Source organism: Caretta caretta, chromosome 6 (genome assembly GCF_965140235.1).
Source record: "Caretta caretta isolate rCarCar2 chromosome 6, rCarCar1.hap1, whole genome shotgun sequence".
In the NCBI taxonomy this organism is placed as follows: Eukaryota; Metazoa; Chordata; order Testudines; family Cheloniidae; genus Caretta; species Caretta caretta.
In genome coordinates this window covers 128,525,936-128,547,850 of record NC_134211.1, presented here as the reverse complement: position 1 = coordinate 128,547,850, position 21,915 = coordinate 128,525,936, and the positions used below count along the sequence as shown (strand labels likewise).

Sequence of the window (21,915 nt, the reverse complement as noted above, 5' to 3'; positions counted from 1 at the left end):
TTACACCTTAAAGACTATTCAGTTCCCTAGAGGTATGGGGTGGGCAGGAAGTGTTGTGGTTGAGGAATTGAATAATTCTGGGAGGTGGGACCAGGTTGGGGTTTTACGGTGAAGCAGTCCTGATCAGCCGTGTCCCAGGTAGAAAGAGGAAGGTCCCCTCGTCCTCTCCTGGCCAGCTATCTTGCTGGATCCCACTAGCACTTGTTGCCAGTTCCTGAGCATTGTGTCATCCTGGAGAAAGGCAGCCGGACACATTAAGCGGGCAAATGAGGTCAGGGCAGGATGGAGTTAGACTGCAAAGCTCTGCGCAGTGAGGTGGCAAGCAACTGAGAAGAGAAGGCTGCAGAATGGGTGGCACTGCTCTGGTGCCCTTCCCGGGGACTAGGACAGTGGACAGGATTATGACAAAGGAGGGGAGGAAGGGGCATCTCTGGGGGTAAGGGAGCAGGCTCTCAGGGCTCAGTGGACATCTCCTGCCCTTGCTAGGCCTACGCTCATCCCATGTACACTTGCATGTGTATACTGCACTAAGGATAACAAAAGAACGGCCACACTGGGTCAGACCGAAGGTCCCTCTAGCCCAGTATCCTGTCTTCCGACAGTGGCCAATGCCAGGTGCCCCAGAGGGACAGAACAGAACAGGTCATCATCGAGTGATCCAAGGATAGTCCACAGGTCTACATCTGTGAGAAAAGTGGCAAAGTTCTGTCCTTACAGGAATTTCCTGACTGTGAGCAGGAGTCCAAAGCTCCTTAAAATCCATGCACTTTTTCAGGGTTTAATCTAGAAATGCTTTATGGGTGGTTAATTTTAATAATCAATGGTCTTCAATCACAGGGATTAGGAGAGCAGGAAGTGGAAAATGTTACCACTGAGAACACCCACCGGCATCCTAATGAAACTCTGCAAACGTAGCCTGAGGACCATTTCAAAAGCTCATTAATTAATCTATAAAAGATACTTGGAAAGAAAACTTACATAATTAGAGTTGGGTTTTGGCCACTACTGATGAAACCAGAATTATTTTTTTGACCCAGACTCCGTTAGAATATTCTCTGGAAGGAATGACATATTCTGGGATATCAGGCCGTTTGGAATGAGTTATTAACGGTATTCGGAGAAATGCCTGTATTTCGCCAGCTCTCTCAATAAGTGAGATTTATAAATAAATAAGATTTACCTGGTGATCTTGCCAGGTAAACAGCACATGGATTTGTTATAGAGGCAGCTGCTCCAACAGTAAAAACACAATTCAACAAGTCATGTATTTGTCTCTAGTGAGCTCTTGTTCAGAGCAAAAAGGAGGGAATGAAAGATATTGCATGGTGTCTGTGCCTCTTAAGGAGCAACACTACAGCACTCAGAACAATTTCTCTTTACCATCTCTGCAAAATTTTTGTTAACATTATCTGACTGCTGCAAGGGAATGGCACAAACATGAAAACCTGGCAGTAGGGAAACAAAGGGTGCTGACTTTGTCAGCTTAAGGCTTGACTAGGAAAATACTATCTTTAAGGAATGGTACTTTATTGTAAAATGTTCATGATACTCCTGCAGCAGGTTCTGTATGTGAGGATCTATCTCATCCCCAGTATAATGTCCATTGATTCAAAAGGAGTTAGGAACACACACACTAAGGGCTTGTGTTCACTACGGAGCTAAATCAGCACAGCAGCATCAATTTAGTGGGTCTAGTGAAGAAACAGGAGGTCATTTCCTTTTCCTTCCATGCCCAAGAGGACCCGCCCAACCGCAGAACTCTGCTAACCCACATCCCATCTAAGGGCAGTCTCTTTTTATGTGTCCTTGGTGCCCATACCCATAACAGACAATACCCCGAGTCCCAGCAAGATTCCCTCTAGGCTCTTCCTTCTTCTCTGCAACCTTTCCGGCCAGGGGTTCTCCGACCCTTCTCACCCGCACTGGTCCCTGGTACTGTCAACCCTCTTTCCTGGGGATGTCCGCCTCTACGAATTCTTTTGTGAGTCTGACCGCAGGATCTAGGATGACCAGCTAATGTTTCCTAACCCATACCTGCGTGTTCTCCTGAAGGAACTGTTCAAAAATTACTGCATCCATGATCTCACCCAATCAGAGTGTCTGGCCTCAACCAGCGAGTGGCCCAGTCCATCCGTTTCTGGGCAAACGTCCAGGGCCGTAACACCCCAGACCATCTAGCAGCCCAAAACTTTTGTGGCTACTTTTCAGTGGATAAGCCCCCACCCCCCCATCTAGGAAGGCTGCTTTAACCACCTCATAGTCCAGTGCTTGCTCATCACTTAGAGCCACACAGGCTGCCTGGGCTTCCCCTGTCAAGTTGGGTGCGAGCCATAGGGCCGAGGTTCCCTTCTCTCAGTCTTCAGCCACAGCTACTCTTTCAACAGCGACCAAGAATGAGTCGGGATCATCTGCAGAGCCCATGTCACGGAGGCCTACTGCCTATGCCCACTGCAGGACTCACCGCACCTTGGAGTAGCTGCTGCTGTACGCGAGCTTGCTCTCGAATAAAGGAGTGTTTCTCCAGGTGGTGGGACTGCGGGAAGGCCTGCAGAGTCTCCTGCCTCTACTTCTGCTGTTCTGCGAGCCACTGCAGGGTCTCCTCCATTGTCCGGACAGCCAAACCTGTGCACTAGCCCCTCTCGAGCAGGTTATCCATGAGCACGGATAAGGCAATTTCTGGGTAAGCCCCCACTTGTGACAGGGTGCAGCCCTCCACGCCTGTCTTCTCACATATGGCTCTGACATCTCTAGTTTGTAACCTGTGTATCTGTGTGTTTGATCAACTGCCACCCTCCTGTGCAGCAATTCTATTCATGGTTCTCAGCATTGCATCGCACGCACACACCCACATGCAGGTGAATTAGGGAAGCAACAATTTTTAATGCGTTTACCTCCACAACACCCTGTGACCTAGGGAAACACTCTTATCCCCATTACACAGAGGGGAAACTGAGGCACAGAAAATAAACAAGGTAACATAGGAAGTCTGTGGCAGAGTAGAGAATTGAACTCAAGTCCCCCGAGTCCCAAACCAATGCAGGAACCATTGGCCCATCCTCTCTCTCTCACTTACTACTCTTGGCTTCTCTTGATCAGTGCACCAAGCTGGATGTTTTGGGATATGGGTCAATGGAGATGAGGATGGACTGACAGAATCATTTTCACTTGTGACCTACATGGAATCTGTTTATAAGGGTTACATCTCAAGGTGGTTGGGTTCTTAAATGAACTGTCTGCTGGGGTTTGGTGACGTCATTTGCAATCATGGGTTTCAAGGCCTGCATTAGAGGACAGGAAGTAGTCATAAATGTGGCTTTTTTATACCATTAGCTGAGAAGAAAGCTGCGAAAATCAAGCCAAGAAAATTGTTGGCGATGAAGACAACGCTGATAGAACTAGCCTCGGACGGTAAGGCCATGGGTCCAGGGTAAATATACAGCAAAATCACCTGGTTTTAAAATCATCCAGGCATAGTACAGCTCCAACCCCTGTCCTGGAGTCTCCATGAGAATTGTGGATAATTTGTGGATATACAATTTCATATTTTAAATAAATGTTCCTCTCTGTCCTCGGCTGCTGTGTGGAAATCCAGACACTGAAAAGGAGCATAGATATATAGGGAAAGCAACAAGACAGCATTCAAAGTACTGTCCAACACACCCAAAAAACAAACTAAGATCAGATTTTTTTTTCTCAAATCTATTTCAGCTCTGTTAAACTCGGGTATTAATCATAACAAAGGTAAATTAAACTCTGCCAGAGAGAAGGACTTTTTAAGTTGGTCCTGTCCCTTTAAATATGAAAGAAGAAAAATATCATAATAGAGACCAGTGCACTTAAATTATTAAAGTGTATGGGCAAAATTGACCACAGGCATGAGCAGATGCAACTTCCCTGACTTCCTGCCACTAGGTGGTGCACCTGGTGACGCCAGAAGAGAATTTGACCAGCTTTTCTGAAATAGAGAAACAAATCTGGAGTAGAATGACTGGGCCATATCATGAGAAGCCAACCTCAACTCATCGCCAGAGGAGCCACTGCCTTTTCACAGTACCTCCTCTCCCCAGCCTCTCCAGCGGACCTCCCTCCACTACCCCAGGGCTCTCTGATCACCCTGCTGCCATTCCTAGGAAAGTTCTGCAGAAGTTAAGAGGGAGGGAAGTTCTTCTCTCTCCCCACCTCGCGTGCAGCCATACAGCAAACGGCCTCGATCAACCACCTAGGTTAGAGGTGGAAAGGCTTCAAGCAACAGCAGAAGTTGGCCCATTCCAAGGAAAGGGGGCCACAGCTGCACCCTTCCGCTGCTGTAGCGTCAGGTAGGCTCCTCTAGTGGTCAGTGTCCCTGGGAACTCCCACCAAGTTGCTGTGCCAAACACAGCCCCCGTTGAGGGGTATGGTTTGCAGCTACGAGTGCAACCCAATGTTTTCTTCAGCCCCTTTGCCTGGAGGGTGGCTGGGCCTTATCTGTCGTTTGCTGGGGTGCTGGTGATTTCTTCCCCACGCCTGACTGAGTTAGGAATGAACTGGGCCAGGCTGCTCTTTAGAAAAGGAAAACCCAGATATGTTTTCAATGATATTTTTCCAGGCATGGGCTCCCATAAATAAAAATGTACGAGCAGAGTATTATTATCCTCCGACTCCTGACATTGGTTCCTGTGGGGAGCCAAGGACCCCTCTAACGCTGCTTTTTGGGTCAATGAAAATATCGAGATTTCTTTACATGAAAAGCTTTTCCTTCCCTTTTGCTTATTCCAAACGTGCGTTCCTCATTGCCCAGTCTTATGACAGTTGTAAATCCCAGCGAATGAGGGTGGATGCCTGATTCTGGAAATAACACAGCATTTTTGCTTCCGGACAATAAAAGCTTTAAGCTGAATGTCAAAAGATTCCAATGGAATGATCTGACAAATAACGCCGTTGCAACAGCCTAACAAACTCCTACAGAAGCCTGGTGCTATGCTCTCTCCCGAACAACGCACACTACTTCATCGGCCTGTTGGAAAGTATAATATTGCTGGGCACTAAGGAGCAAACAGAGCCTATGCTCTCATGAAATAATCACACCATTGCTCCTTATACAGCAGATTCTCCCGAGTCTGATGAATCACAAGTTATTACTGAAAGCACCCACTGTGTGGGAGTTTATGTTTCCGTACCATTGGCATCTTAGATTATAGAAAATTAGTTTCAACTGAACTATTTGGTTCAGGTAGATTAATCCACCTACCAACCAATAGGAATCTTCCTTCAAACTAATCAGCCATATCTCTGTGGTTAGCCCAGGCTCACACTGCAAGCCAACACAACTCTGCAGATTTAGTTTTCTCCTAGGAGTAATTATTGTGCACAAATTCTTCCTTGTCCCCTTACCTGGATTAAATTATAGGTACCATGGACTCAGGCCTGTTGTAATAACTGGGCTTCAAATTTACCCTAACTGTAAGGTCACCTTTAAAAAGTAAGTGTAAATTCATAAAATGTCATATCAAATATTAATGAAAAAGGTTATAACCCATCAATCTAAATTAATCCAAACAAAAGGAGTTACTAATAAAACTCAAAAACTGTGGTAAAATTCTGCCTAGCAACCAAAATAAGTGGCAAATTAAAAATCAGTAAATGAAAACTGTTTTTTTTTTAAACTAAGCCTAAATAATAACCTAAATAATGAGGGGAGGAGCTATTTAGCCTCTCACTCCTGTGGTGGGCCCTTAATGGAAGAGATTTGAGGGAGAACAACTGCTTAGCTACAAAAGCAAACAGTGTGTTTACCAGAGTACTAAGCAAGCTAAAGTTTCTATCGACCAAACCCCAAAACTTGCGTGACACTGTTTAATATTAGCCATTAACTAAGTTATATAAACACCGTTAGCCCATTTATTCCAATACAACAGGCCACAGCACTTGCAGACATGTGATCACATCAGAATATCAGCTTTCAGGGAAACCCCCAAGGTAGTAAGCTTCCCACCCTTGTGGGCGTGAAGAAAAGAATGAACATGTGACCCTGGTGACAACTGCAGAAAGCCTAAAGCATAGAATCATAGAATATCAGGGTTGGAAGGGACCTCAGGGGATCATCTAGTCCACCTCCCTGCTCAAACCAGGACCAATCCCCAATTTTTGCCTCAGATCCCTAAATGGCCCCCTCAAGGATTGAACTCACAACCCTGGGTTTAGCAGGTCAATGCTCAAACCACTGAGCTATCCCTCCCCTCCAACAGGGTGACTGCCCCATGCATCTCAGTGGGGTATAAATTCCAAGAACTGCTCTCTTAGGGGCTCCTGCCAACACCACCCCAGCAGAGGACTCCATATGTGGCTGGAGAAAAATGCAGAAGGTCCGGCCAGCCTGCCCACAGATAGCATCCAACAGGACTGGAGGCCTCTGGCTGCTTGTCCTCCTTTTCCAAGGGGCGAGGCAGTGGGGCCCCAGCTGCTACTCCTTGGCAGGCCCTCAGGGCTGGACTACAGAGGTAGTCACGGTGTGCCTAAACCCCAGTTGAAACTGCATTGATCCAGTACTGATTTATTTCTTATGTTGTTATAAATGGCCAACACCGTGCTTGGCACAGTAGGACACAAATTTACAGGCAGCCACCCTGCCAAAGAGGAATGAAGGAGAGTTAGCCCTCAAAGGAGCATGTTGAGAGCATCCAAGCCCAACTTACCTCTTACAATGATGTTGGTGGACTTTTTTGCAGGGTTCCCCACGTTATTATTGGCAATGCAGCTGTACGTGCCGGCGTCATCCGAAGCCACGGCCGGGATCGTCAAGGTCCCGCCGTTCAGCCCAGTTTTTTCAGGCAGGGCTCCAATGGATCTCACCCAGGTAAGAGTGGGTGCCGGCTCGCCTCCCGTCGTCACACAGACCAAGGTGATGGCCTCGCCGGGGTTCACCACGATGGGGTCGTCCACCAGGAGCTTAATTGATGGAGACGCTGGAAAAGATGGGAGAGAGACATGTTGTTCGGAGGCTGACAGCCCTATTTCTGTATCTGACACACCACACCAGCTGAGGTCAGTAGAGCCGCTATATATAAACCAGCGCGGCTGCTGGCCGGGTGCTCTCTGAGAGCATGTCTACATTGCTGTCAGAGGTGTGGCTGCAGACACACCCTTTGATCTAGCTAGCTTGAATCGCAATAGCCAGGAAGCTTCAGCAGCATGGACTGTACAAGCCCACCTGGGAGTCTCGTAAGTGCGCAAGGGGCTTCAGCACTATTGTTATTCAAGCTAGCTAGGTGGGAGCTAGCTCAGGTGCACCTACACCTGTGATTGCAGAGCAGGGGTCCTCGATTTTGGAACTTACTGCCCACTTAGGGGCGCCAGAGCCTAGATCTGGGAATGCTGCAAGCCTACCATCATGCCCCTTTGGGTAGAGTCGTTGCGGAGGGCAGGGGTCGAGGCATATCTACTTGCAGGTGGCCATCGTCTATGTTTTTTTTTTTGCAAGGATCAATTTAAGAGATAGATGCCCAGAGCACTGGATCTTAAATATGGAGCCAATGTCTAGAAATGCTACAGCGGCACAGGGATTCTTCCATCACTGGAGTGAATCCACCTCCCCGAGAGACAGCAGCTAGGTTAACAGAAGAATTCTTAGCACTGTCTACACTGAGGCTTAGGTTGACTTAACTATGTCTGTTGCAGGGGGTGAATTTTTCACACCCCTCAGTGACGTAGCTGGTTCAGCCTAGCTTTCTAGTGTAGGCTAGCTCTGAGGGGAATTCATTATTAGCATTCCTGTTATTCAACACAGAAAGCACAGCCTTCTCCATTCTCCAAATCCTGCCAGCAAACAGCATCCTTCCTCTACAAGACACCCGCTGAAACCCCAGGCCCTCCATGTCTGAATCTGGGCTGACAGTGATTTAACAAACAACAATACGTTTCATGCTGGGCAAGACCATTGCTTGATGCTCCTGCACAGGGGAGCAAAGGGGCACACGGCACCCCCTTACTCTCCCGAACGGCTACGCGACCCACACGTGGGGGAGAGCAGGGCCGCTGACCCCCTTCTGGCGCCGCTGGGTGGGGAGAGGCCAGTGCAAGGAGCAGGCACACAGATGAAGTCACCTGCTCACGCGCTCCAGCAGATTCCCCTGCTCCTGGAGCAGAGCCATCACAGTTCACCCCCTGATCTGCTCTGGTGCAACACAGCTGGGCTTGCTCAGGCCTGTGCCGACAGGCGCATTCGCACCCACAGAAGAACTGCACTGATTTCTGCACCCTTCTTATTGGGCTATGAAGGGAAATTCCATCAAACAGTGGCACTAAACAGAAGGAATCCTGTGCAAAATGTTTGGAAAGAACAAGACAAGAGTGAAGGTAAATATCTCGCTCAGATCCTAGGTATCACAAGCTACTATCTACGAAAGAAGAGGGCTTTTTATTCTGATTTGGAGAAATTAACTATATAAATATTAAAGGAACATCATAATTGGGCTTGCCAAAATTGGGTTTTTATTTTTTAAAATAACGTTGAGAGATTTATTTTTAAGCTTTTTTTCAATCTAAATTTTCACTGTGCAACATTCTGGGTTTTAATATTTTTTCTCTTTTTATCAATTTACATTTTCACAGTTGTAGGAACTCCTGGGAGGGTCGCACAATAATTATTTAAGGGCAACAGATGTTGAGAGTCAAAAAAATAGGAAGTTTTCTCCCCATTAAAGCACAAACTGTCAACATCACAAGTCAAAATCTACAAATCAAATATCCTGACTCAAACTCTGAGTTCTTAAGCAGCGTTTTTCTTACTTTGCCTAACTGTATATTTAGATGACCATAAATGGAAATAGGTTTGTCGTTTTGCTTGTGTACGGTGAAATCGATGTGTATCAACATTTTACCTATAAAAATCTAATCGTTCCAGGACAGTATGACAGGCAGGACAAGCAGCAGCACCTCCGAGCCCAATTATGGACCCCACTGTGCCAGGCGCTGTACAAAGACAGAACAAGAAGATGGTACCTCTCCCAAAGAGCTGCAAATCTAAGACAAGTGACAAAAATGGATATAGCCAGAGAGGAAAGTACAAGAAACAATGAGACAACATTGTCTAAACAGATCAGACAGACACAGGGTGAGGAAGGGGTAGGACACACAAGCAGCATGAAGAATGTGACGGTGGGAAATGTGGTGTTAATTCTACAATTTGGGGAGGTCGTGGGTTATTTTGGAAGGGATCAGCTAAAAGGGGAGAATGAGGGGAGAAGAGGTGACATGATTACAGTTAAGGCTACATTTTAGTCAAGGTATTTTTATTGAAAGTCGTGGACAGGGAGGGAGGAAGTAGATAACAGAAGGGGAAGCCACATGGTTGAGTGGGCAGGGGATGGGTGGCTTGCAGCAGAGGGAGGTGAGAATGCAGAGATGCCTGGTGGGTGGGGAAGAGTGAGGCTGGGCCGTGGGACCGGCATGCAGGTCCAGGGGAGAGCAGGAGATGAGGAACAAAGCGGGTGAGTAGCCAGTTGGGACGTACATAGAGTGCCGAGCGTTGGGATCCTGCTGTGTCAGGAGACATCCATGTACACACATGAGAATCACATGCCCTGACTCTGTACCTCTTCACACACCCGTCACTGTGGGTCTTATGTTTTGGGGGCGGAAGTGAGAATCGGAGTGGGCACCTCCCGGTCCACGATGCTGGGCACAGCTTTTCTGGCAGGTACCTCTGTGCAGTACCTGCTAGAATTCAGCCGGGGAGCTGGAAGTGCACTGGTCGGGTGTCAGTCAATATTGGTGCGGCTTGATCACTGCCATTTTCCTTTCCATGCCGAGGCTAAAGTTAGCTCCAGAAGGACTTGTGCAAAGAACTGCCTCTGCCCTACTCTCTCTAAACGTCCGCCGGGAACAGCAGAACCGCAGCCGATGCTTCACCTCTTAGAACACAAGATGAAAGCGTCGACAACGTCAACCCAAACGACGGCTGCTGTTACCATAATGGCCTCATCATCCCTTAGATGAAAGGAGACCCCTGGCTGTGCTTCAGACAGAGAGACACAGAGAGCGGCTGATGGGATAAAAAAGCTGTGAAACGACCCTCTCATGCCGGCATCTCATTCTAAATAGCACGTACGTGGAAATCCTGATCTGAATACGGCGACTGGCTTCTGCTCACACGGCACGGCAGACTCCGCTAGAATGCATTCCACCCAAATCTAGAAGCTTGTTCAAATGCTGGCTTCAAAGGCCTGCTTTACAGTCGAGACAGCCAAGAAACTCGGAAGTCATGCTAAAGGTCTAGCCTTCCTTCAGACCACCCTGGGGCACCCCCGGGTCAAATTCTGCTCTGTGATGTAAATGGGGGGTGACTGTAAAGCAACAGTGACATCAACGGGCCACGCCCATGCTATCCATGTCTGTCGGACTCCATCGCTATCTAGCACCCTATGGTAACACAGCGGTGAATCAGCACCTGCGACTGAATGGAGTTCATGTACCTTTACAGTGGAGTAAGGGGGGGCCTCATTTGGTCTAGTATGCGGTATGTTGGATATACCCCACCGCAAAGCTGCCAGGTTCTGGCCTGGGGATAAGCTGATTAGCAACCGTGCTGAAGGGGGATATAGAATTACCTTGCAAACCTGCCCATCTCCTGCTATTCCTGCTGCCAGCGTGAGGTTTGCCATACACCCAGGGAGCACAGCCTGCTCCTCTCTCTCAGTCAGTCCAGTCACCAGCAATCCATTCACAGCCAGACACACCCGGCCAAGAATGGGAGCGGGGGCTCGTCACGGGAGCGAGCGCTCTTCATGTGTCAGGGGGGAAAGCAGGGAGCGCCTGCCCCTGGTCTGTGCTCTGCTCTGCTTGGGTGCTTGGAAAGGGAGAGAGAGAAATGGACTTGTAGGGAATGACTGGGGGCAGGGAGGGCTCACCAGAGCCTGGAGGCGGACTTGTAGGGAATGACTGGGGGCAGGGAGGGCTCACCAGAGCCTGGAGGCAGGCAGAGGAAAAGCTCTCACTGCTAGACACCAACAGCAAGAGTGGGAGCAAGCCTGCGTTTCCAGAGACACCCTGGACATGTCAGAGAGGGCTGAGAACACAGCTTCAGCCTGAACTCAGAGTTTTGGCTTGTGCGATTTAATTTCCATTGGTTTCTTTTTTAATGTAATGTGAAAAAAGAGCCGATAAGCTAACCAACTGTACACCTGTGAAATGCTCTGGGGCTTCAGAGGGGGGAAAGATAGCTTAGTGGTTTGAGCACTGGCCTGCTTAAACCCAGGGTTGTGAGTTCAATCCTTGAGGGGGGCATTTAGGGATCTGGGGCAAAAATTGGGGATTGGTCCTGCTTTGAGCAGGGGGTTGGACTAGATGATCTCCTGAGGTCCCTTCCAACCCTGATATGCTATGATTCAGGGACCCTGATCCACTGGAGATAGGAAGGGAAAGGACCTCTTGCTTCTCCCACAGTGCCCCCCCCCATTTGTCAGTCAAAGAAGCACCTGAGGAGGGGGAACGTCTTGCTAGGTGTTGAGTGCCTATGAGCTCAGCCAGAGGTGAAAGTAAGCTGGTCCGGTCCGGTACTCTGTGCCGGACCAGACTGGCTTCCCCAGTGATTTAAAGGGCCCGGTGCTCCTGCCACTGCGGGGAGCCCGCGGCCCTTTAAAGCACCGCCCACGCCCTGCTGCCGGAGCCCCGGGGTAGCGGTGGCAGGGCTCTCGTGCTAATTTAAAGGGCCCGGAGCTCCGTGGCAGCCGGAGCCCCAGACCCTTTAATTTGCCCCTGAGCTCTCAGCCACCCCTGCAGCTGATAGCTCCAGGGTGATTTAAAGGCCACGCCTCTTCTGTTTGAGGCCACGCCCCCCTCAGGACTCCGGCGTATCGGTAAGTCCTTTAAGTTACTTTCACCCCTGTGCTCAGCCCCTCACAGGACTAGAGCCCCATCTCGTTACTCTTGTCCATGAGTTGGACACGCAAAGCTTTGAAGTAGGGAGGATAATGGTCTCATGGTTAAGGCACTTGACTGGGTCTCAGGAGATCTGGGTCAATTCCCAGATCTGTGTGACCTTAGGCAAGTCACTTAGGGCCAACTTTTCCAAGGGTTTTGATGAAGATAGGCACCTAGTGGGGTCTTCAAAAAGCTGAGGTGCCAAACTCTAACTGAGCTCATTGTTTTTGAAAATCCCACTGGGCACCTACCTGCAACTTTGGGCTTCTAAAAACATTTGAAAATCTACCCTTTATTCTCTCTGTGCCTCAGTCCCCTTCTGTAAAAGGGGGGGGTAGTAGTACTTTAACGGTCTGCCTTATCTATTTAGATTGTCAAGTCTCTGGGGCAGAGACTGTCTCTTACTACACACATTGTAATACTGGACTGTGGAACTCATTGCCACTGGAAGGTGTTGAGGCCAAGAACTCAGCAAGGTTATAAAATGGATTGGCCATCTGCATGACTGACAAGAATGTCCAGCGTTATTAGAACTAATGATGGCAAATGATATGGAAGGGATATTAAACCTCAAGTTTCCAGGCTTCAACTAATCTTTAACTATTAGAGACTGAGACCTAACATGGGGGACAGATTAATCTACATCATCTTACTGCAGGGCTCTTACACCTTCCTCTGAAACACCTGGTACTGGTCCTATCAGAGACAGACCTTAAATCTGATGGTAATTCTTTCCCTTGTTCCTATATCCTATGCATCTATACAGAGCCTAGCAAAACGGGGTGCTAATCTCAGCTAGGGCCTCTAATACAACTGCAACACAAACAGTAATATTGGTTTATGGAGAGAAAACAGCATAAGGATTACCTCCATTTGGCATCAGCAGCAAAAAGACCTCTCTGAAAGGTTGACTATAACTTTCCTTTTGAAATAATAAATATAATTTTATATTATTCTCAGTCATATTATGTATCGGCATTCAAAAAATTAGACTTTCAAAAAACATGTTTTCAGGCTTAAAGTAATTACATGCTCATCACAGAAGAGAACTTGAACAAGGTCCCAGTCGGGAATATCATCTGAAAAGAAGCATATTCCAGTGACAGCAAGCAGCTAATTCATTCCTCCACTATAGATTTTATTCCTTAAATGACTAAAAGATATATTTTTCCAGACTATGCCATTTGGACAGCGTCCATGTTTCCATAGGTTTCTTTTCACCTGAAAAGCACTTTAAAAATCTAAGCACTTTGAGGTCTAAAGAACACAGCAGGCAGTTGAATAATTAAAAGCAAAGACACATGAAAACGCTACCACAAGTTATGTCTGCTAGTCAGGTTTGCACTCTCATCCAAAGGCCAGTTACTATGTATGGCATGATAGTTATTTAAGGCTGTCAAAAAATCCCACTGGAATTTTCCGATTCAAAGAAAATACAGGGAAATCAAATGTAAAAAAAAATATTGCTCATTATAGTTCCACATTTAACATGTGCCATAGAATCATAGGAGATTGGGGTTGGAAGAGACCTCAGGAGGTCATCTAGTCCAACCCCCTGCTCAAAGCAGGACCAACCCCAACTAAATCATCCCAGCCAGGGCTTTGTCAAGTCGGGCCTTAAAAACCTCTAAGGATGGAGGTTCCACCACCTCCCTAGGGAACCCATTGCACCCTCATAGTGAAATAGTGTTTCCTAATATCCAGCCAAGACCTCCCCCACTGCAACTTGAGACCATTGATCCTTGTTCTGTCACCTGCCACCACTGAGAACAGCCGAGCTCCATCCTCTTTGGAACCCCCCTCCAGGTATTTGAAGGCTGCTATCAAATCCCCCCTCACTCTTCTCTTCTGCAGACTAAACAAGCCCAGTGCCCTCAACCTCTCCACTCCATGTTAAAGCCTGTCTAAAAATTTCAAGTTATAAACCCTGATTCTAAAACGGTTTAGTTTAAACTAGAGATCAGCTCAGCATTTGGGTAAAATATCCCCAACCTGTGGTCAAACCCCCACTCAAAATTCAAACAATTTCTGAAGATTCTCAAAACAGGTTTGCTTAATGCAGTTTCTTCAGTGTTTTCCATTTTGATCTGTATATGCACCTGCTTTGCCTGGTCTCTGGACCATTCGCTATTTTACATGCAACCCTGCCATCCCCCCTCTTATTCATCTCCTTTCTAGACTAAACAGTCCCAGGTTTTTCACTCCCTCCACTTCCATGAAACTACATCAGTTGGCAGCAGCTGAGGATCTAACTAAAAAAACCTGATTTGTGCATTCGCACGCATGAAACACACATGCACACACCCGGTTTATTTTTCCTTTTTTAGAATTAAAGAGTATTGGACACAATGATTTAAAAATATTGAGGAGCTCTACTAACTAAAATGTGATGCCCCCTTGAAAAAAGTTCTGCCCAAGAGCTGCACACAGGCTAAACCTCTACAACGCTGCAGAAGACATAGACAATGCATATTAAAACCATTTTTGAAAGGTTTCCAATGGAATGTCGCTGGCCAAAATGGAGCCAGCCAGCAAGCCTCCACGGCTGCTTTCAAAGCTTTGCTTTGGTTTAGGATTGTTTTAGATAAAGATCTAGATCTCAATGTCAGCCTTAAAGAAAAGGAGGACTTGTGGCACCTTCGAGACTAACACATTTATTTGAGCATAAGCTTTCGTGAGCTACAGCTCACTTCATCGGATGCATACTGTGGAAAATACAGTGGGGAGACTTATATACACAGAGAACATGAAACAGTGGGTGTTACCATACACACTGTAACCAGAGTGATCACTTAAGGTGAGCTATTACCAGCAGGAGAGCCGGGGTGGGGTGGGGTGGAGACGGACGGACCTTTTGTAGTGATCATCAAGGTGGGCCATTCCCAGCAGTTGACGAGAAAGTTTGAGGAACGGGGGGGGGGGGGGGAATAAACATGGGGAAATAGCTTTACTTCGTGTAATGACCCATCCACTCCCAGTCTCTATTCAAGCCTAAGTTAATTGTATCCAGTTTGCAAATTAATTCCAATTCAGCAGTCTCTCGTTGGAGTCTGTTTTTGAAGTTTTTTTTGTTTTTCCACTGAATGCATCCGATGAAGTGAGCTGTAGCTCATGAAAGCTTATGCTCTAATAAATTTGTTAGTCTCTAAGGTGCCACAAGTCCTCCTTTTCTTTTTGTGAATACAGACTAACACGGTTGCTACTCTGAAATCAGCCTTAAAGGAGTAATATCAGATTACTCAGCATGAAATACTCAGTGAAGTGTCAAGTGTTTGTTACATTTCTGAGCTCTGGGCTTCACTTCCAGTATAGGCAAAGCTTTAAACGGAGTGACAATCTGCCCTCCAGTAGCTTTTTTTTTTTAAGTCTTTAATACTACCAACATTGATGATCATAAAGATTAATAATTACAAAACTGCAAGCAGCAAAAATAAAAACTTTGGTACATATTTGCATAACTGGGTGCCTAAAAAAAGGTTCCTGAAACCATATTTAATAACCTCAGGTGGCTCAACTTTCAGAAGTGCTGAGAACCTACAGATTCATTAACTTTCATGGGATTTGTGGATACCCAGCTCTTCTGAAAATCAGTCCCCTTTTTATTTAAGGGAACTAAATATGAATGTAGAAGCCTAACTTTAGGCAGCCACATTTTTAAAATGTTTGTCTTTGCATATGATACATTTTGTAAAACTGAATATCCTAGCTTTGAAAGCCGGTAGCACATTATGCAGGGGAAGTTTATGAGGATGGAATTAGGAACTCCGCTAAAACAGAACACAATGGTAGGTTAGTCCAAGTACATCAAAGAATTTAAAGCAAAAAGGAGTGTTACTAAACAGGGACAACTGGAAGTTACTAAACAGGGACAACTGGAAGTTTCAAATAAGTGCAACAATGTTTGAGTGGCAAATTATCCACTGTTGATGTACAGATGGAGATTAACGAAAGATTGGCTCTGCGAAATACATCCGTCCGTATCTACTAATAAAAAGTGTACATCATGCAGTGGGTTTGATTAACTAATTGGACCAATGTGCCAACTGGGGCAGCATTCAGTCAATAATTTATGATTATTCATATTATAAGACATTTACCTATCACCCTCTATTTACTGAGTACTTTCTGCCCCTATATGCTATGCCTGCCCCTCTGGGCTTATCAGCAAAACTGAATTGGCAGGGGACCATACACAGATAGAATGGAAGCATATTCTGATCAGTGACTCGGTGCTGATATTCTCTGAACCAAAGAGAAAAACTAGGTCTCTACTGACACTTGTGATGATTGCCTTGGATAGATATTGCTTTAGAGGGTAAAGGTGCTTCTCTTACTAGATCACATGCTGCTAGATCAATGACACCTGAATCAAAAGCATGTTAATAAAAACATAAGAATGGCTGCACTGGGTCCAGTGCCAGATGCTCCGAGGGAATGAATAGAACAGGGCAATTTTCAAGTGATCCATCACCTGTTGTCCAGTCCCCGCTTCTGGCAGTCAAAGGTTTAGGGACACCCAGAACATGAGGTTACATCCCTGATCATCTTGGCTAATAGCCATTGATGGACCTATTCTACAGAAACCTATGTAATCATTTTTTAATCCATTTATACTTTTGGCCTTTACAACATCCTTGGCAACAAGTTCCACAGGGTGACTGTGCATTGTGTGAAGAAGGACTTCCTTATGTTTGTTTTAAATCTACTGCCTATTAATTTCATTGCCCTTCTCTGTACCTTTCCCAATTCTGACATATCTTTTCTGAGACAGGGTGACCAGAGCTGGACACAGCATTCAAGATGTTCATGGATTTCTATAGTGATATTTTCTGTCTTATTATCTATCCCTTTCCTTGGGATTCCCAACATTCTTTTACCTTTTTTGAGAGCCTCTGCACACTGAGCAGATGTTTTCAGACAACTATCCATGACGACTCTGAGATCTCTTTCGTTAGTGATAACAGCTCATTTAGACCCCATCATTTTGTATGTCCAGTTGGGATTATGTTTTCTAATGTGCATTGCTTTGCATTTATCAACATTGAATTTCATCTGCCATTTTGTTGTCCAGTCATCCAGTTTTGTGAAATCCTTCTGTAAATCTTCACGGTCTACTTGGGATCTAACTAAATTAAGTAATTTTGTAGCACTTGCAAAAAGAAAAGGAGGACTTGTGGCACCTTAGAGACTAACAAATTTATTACAACATAAGCTTTTGTGAGCTACAGCTCACTTCATCGGATGCATACAGTGGAAAATACAGTGGGGAGATTTTATATACACAGAGAACATGAAACAATGGGTGTTACCATACACATTGTAATGACAGTGATCAGGTAAGGTGAGCTATTACCAGCAGGAGAGCGGGAGGGGGGAGGGGGACACACCTTTTGTAGGGATAATCAAGGTGGGCCATTTCCAGCAGTTGACAAGAACACTGGGGGGATAAATAAACAAGGGGAAATAGTTTTACTTTGTGTAATGACCCATCCACTCCCAGTCTTTATTGAAGCCTAAGTTAATTGTATCCAGTTTGCAAATTAATTCCAATTAATTAATTCCAAATTAATTCCAACACCTACAAGATCTCTATCAAGTGTTCTTACAACTACAATACCCACCTGCGGAAGTGAAGAAACAGATTGACACCGCCAGAAGAGTACCCAGAAGTCACCTACTACAGGACAGGCCCAACAAAGAAAATAACAGAACACCACTAGCCATCATCTTCAGCCCCCAACTAAAACCTCTCCAGCGCATCATCAAGGATCTAAAACCTATCCTGAAGGATGACCCATCACTCTCACAGATCTTGGGAGACAGGCCAGTCCTTGCCTACAGACAGCCCCCCAATCTGAAGCAAATACCCACCAGCAACCACACACCACACAACAGAACCACTAACCCAAGAACCTATCCTTGCAACAAAGCCCATTGCCAACTGTGCCCACATATCTATTCAGGGGACACCATCATAGGGCCTAATCACATCAGCCACACTATCAGAGGCTCGTTCACCTGCACTCTACCAATGTGATATATGCCATCATGTGCCAGCAATGCCCCTCTGCCATGTACATTGGCCAAACTGGACAGTCTCTATGTAAAAGAATAAATGGACACAAATCAGACGTCAAGAACTATAACATTCAAAAACCAGTTGGAGAACACTTCAGTCTCTTTGGTCACTCGATTACAGACCTAAAAGTGGCAATTCTTCAACAAAAAAGCTTCAAAAACAAATTCCAAGGAGAGACTGCTGAATTGGAATTAATTTGCAAACTGGATACAATTAACTTAGGCTTGAATAAAGACTGGCAGTGGATGTGTCATTACACAAAGTAAAACTATTTCCCCTTGTTTATTTCACCCCCTACTCTCGTTACAGTCTCTAAGGTGCCACAAGTCCTCCGTTTCTTTTTGCGGATACAGACTAACACGGCTGCTACTCTGAAACCTTTGTAGCACCTGCAAACTTTGCCACCTCACCTTTACCACTTTTTCCTGGTTATTTATGAATATGTGGAACATTATTGGTCCCAGTACAGATCCCATAGGGACCCCATTATTTAACTCTCTCCATTGTGAAAACAGTCCGTTTATTCCTACCCTTTGTTTCCTGTCTTAACTAGTTAGTGATCCCTGAGAGGATTATGACTCCTTGCTTAAGAGCCTTTGGTGAGGGACCTGGTCAAAAGCTTTCTGAAAGTCCAAGTACATTATATCCACTGGATCACCCTTGTCGGTGTTTGCTGACCCCCTCAAAGAATTCTAATAAATTGGTGAGGCATAATTTCTCTTTACAAAAGCCACATTCACTCTTTTCGAACATATCATGTTCATCTGTGTGTCTGATAATTCTGTACTTTATTAGAGTTTCAAGCAATTTGCCTGGTACTGAAATCAGGCTTACTGACCTGTAATAGCCAGGATTGCCTCTAGAGCTTTCTTAAAAAAAATCGGTGTTACATTAGCTATCCACCAGTTATTGGGTTCAGAGGCTGATTTAAGGGATAGATTACAAATCACGGCTAGTAGTTCTGCGATTTCATACTTGAGTTCCCTCAGAACTCTTGGGTGAATACCAACTTGCCCTGGTGACTTATTTCTGTTTAATTTATCAATTTATTAAAAACACCTCCTCTATTGACACCTCCATCTGGGACAGTTCCTCAGATTTGTCACCTAAAAAGAATGGCTCAGGTGTGGGAATCTCCCTCACCTCCTCTGCAATGAAGATCAATGCAAAGAATTCATTTAGCTGCTCCTCAATGGCCTCGTCTTCTTTGAGTTCTCCTTAAGCACCGCAATCATCCAGTGGCCTCAGTGATTGTTTGGCAGGCTTCCTGCTTCTGATGTACTTTAAATAAAAACTGCTGTTAGTTTTTGTGTCTTCTGCTAGTTTTTAAAATTCTTTTTGTCCTGCCTAATTATACTTTTACACTTGATTTGCCAGAGTCTATGCTCCTTTCCACTGTCCTCCTTAGGATTTAACTTCCAATTTTTAAAATATGTCTTTTTGTCTCTATTTGCATTTTGGTCTTCTGACTGCCAAAAAGAGATACAGTTATGGGCCAAATTTTCAAGCAGGTTTGCACCTAAGCTTGTGTGCACTTCATCACACTCTCAAGGGGTGTGCAAATGACCTGACACAGGGGAACCTAGGTTTGTATATGCACAAGGATGTGCAACTCTGACTTGCACACCTTGGGCTGGAGGGTGGGTTCTGCAGCTAAGTCAAAGGTGCACAAAAATTCAATGACCCTTAAGCAAGAGACTGCTTGAAAATAGGAACTCTGGAGCAATCCTATCCTTAAAGTTTGTGGACGGATTGGATGGACAGAGGAATGAGGACTGTGTGACAGCTAGCTGTCAATGATAAATTTAAATAATCTGTAGATCTTCAGCAGTTTGGCTTACCCTGCTCTGGAGCATGGAAATATCTCCAGTTAAAGCATTACTTATGAATATATTTGGGCCAGATGCATTGGGTACTCCAGAACCTTTAGAAGGTTTTATTTTTTTGGAGGAGACTTCCTGGATTTACTGGGTCTGTGGTATCCTTTTATGATTTTCCGGCCCAAAAAACCCTGCAAAAGATTGATCATTTGAGATTGGCGTGGAGCAGAGATTTGGATACACAACCATCTCCAACCCAATGGAGCACAATTCCATCTAATGTTAAAAAAAAAAAAAAAACAACGATAGACCTGAGACTGTGGCTTATTCACCAAAACACACTTTTCAAATATGCTGGTCCCCACATAGGCTAATGGTAATGGGCCCCATAAATGCTGACCACTGTTGGAAATGTAACTCCATTAGTGCTGTATTACTCCATATGTTTTAGCTCGTGTGTTAACCCTGTGGATCAAGAATTTCTCGCGTGAGGTGGGTCAAAGGACCAATTTGATTTTGGATGCTAATTTGGGACCCTCCCTCTTAAATTTCATTCTTGGATATATTCCTGATACATGGAGATTACTTGGTAACAAGCAGTATGGTCCCAACATGCAGCTTTGGACAATAAAAAAATTGATTCTGCAAAAACGGAAAAGTTGATCCCCACCAAATATTGATGCCTGGGTTGGTGATATGGTCAACCTGACAGCTAACACATGACTGACATTCCACAGAAAGGGAATTCCCAACAAATTCAAAGCAATTTGGGCTGACTTTTTAGAGGTCTATGATTAACATAGACCCTGAAGAGTGAGATGTTGTTTCTCCTCCCCTCCCTGTATCTTAACCCTCTTTATTTACCTTGTGTATTATGATGAATCTGGTATTTTGGTGCATTTGTTCTATTTGGAAACATTAATAAAAATTATAGATAAAAAAAATAAGGTGTGGGACTACAAGTCATGACCTAATGTACATCTCATGCCTAGTGTGGACCCAGTCCTGTAAGCAGACCCATCTGGGCTCACCCCTTTGCCCATGCAGAGCCCCTTTGACTTCAGTGGTACTCCACTGTGGCACCAGAATCTAGCTGCATGGATCCATTTGCAGCATCAGGCTCTATATAAGCTAAAATCCAAACCATAAACAACAGACCATGCTAGGAGATATTGTTTTTTAATCATTCACTGTAAAAATTCAGGTTAAATCAAAGCTGGCTTTGAATTGCAGAAGTGGGGAAAACAAAGATGAAAGGTTAAAAATTCCAACGATTTCCCAATTTGTTCGTCCTTTAACTTAAAAATGGAGAACCAATCGGAAACGTATCATGATTTAAACACAATATACCACAAATGAGAATCTGTGGGCCAGCTCTCAAATGGCGGGAAGGACCTTTTTATGACTGCTTTATAAACCCATAAAATTATGGAAAACAATGATGATCCCTAAAATACAGCAGTTCAGATAGGTTCCACTCGCATACCATGTTAATTTACTGTAAGTATCTGTAATTAGTTGCTTTATTTTTCTACTACACAACTAATATCATCCCCAGCCTCAGCATTCAGCTCTATTATACTGGCTACGCTTCTTATCTGGGGATTTTGGACACCTGCAGATCGTTTTCATATACTGTCACCGTATTCCTGGAAAACACCATGGCTGGCAAAGAGAAATACTTATTTTTTCAAATGAAATAATTCTGTAATGCTGTGTGGAATCAACAGAGACAGTATAAGTTAGACAAAATAGAAGGCTGCTTAATGGAGAGATTAGAAGTGAAGGAAACTTTTCTCATTTGATTCCTACCACAGAAGATAAAGTGCCAGCTTAAACTATGATTCAGTTTAATTGTGTGTGACACAAGAACCTTTTGATGCCAGCTAGCAGTGGGCAGAGGGGAGCATAGAGTTTATAGGGATCCCTTGGGTCATATAGATGCACACTAAGTTTACCAAAGGGTGGCATGTAAGGTCTCCAAAGCCAATAGCCCAGTGGTCATCATAATCATTCCAAAATATATGCATGGATAATGTTTAAGGAGTTATGAATCCATACTGGAAATTATGTTCTCAAAGCCTTGGAGTTAAGGCAGGTGACCAGAAAGTGATAGGTCTT

General features: G+C 45.0%; 1 protein-coding gene across 5 annotated transcripts in view; it reads right to left on the bottom strand.

The window, feature by feature from the left end:
* Window positions 1-21,915, bottom strand: part of MDGA2 (MAM domain containing glycosylphosphatidylinositol anchor 2) — a 691,558-nt gene that overhangs the window by 290,042 nt on the left and 379,601 nt on the right. For all 5 annotated transcript variants that reach the window (XR_012669127.1, XR_012669125.1, XR_012669126.1 and 2 more), the window contains one exon: window positions 6,672-6,941. Coding sequence is in view for 1 of the 5 variants with exons in the window: in XM_048853669.2 (XP_048709626.1) it covers window positions 6,672-6,941 (270 nt within the window). In the remaining 4 variants the exon portion in view is untranslated. The remainder of the gene's footprint in view (window positions 1-6,671; window positions 6,942-21,915) is intronic.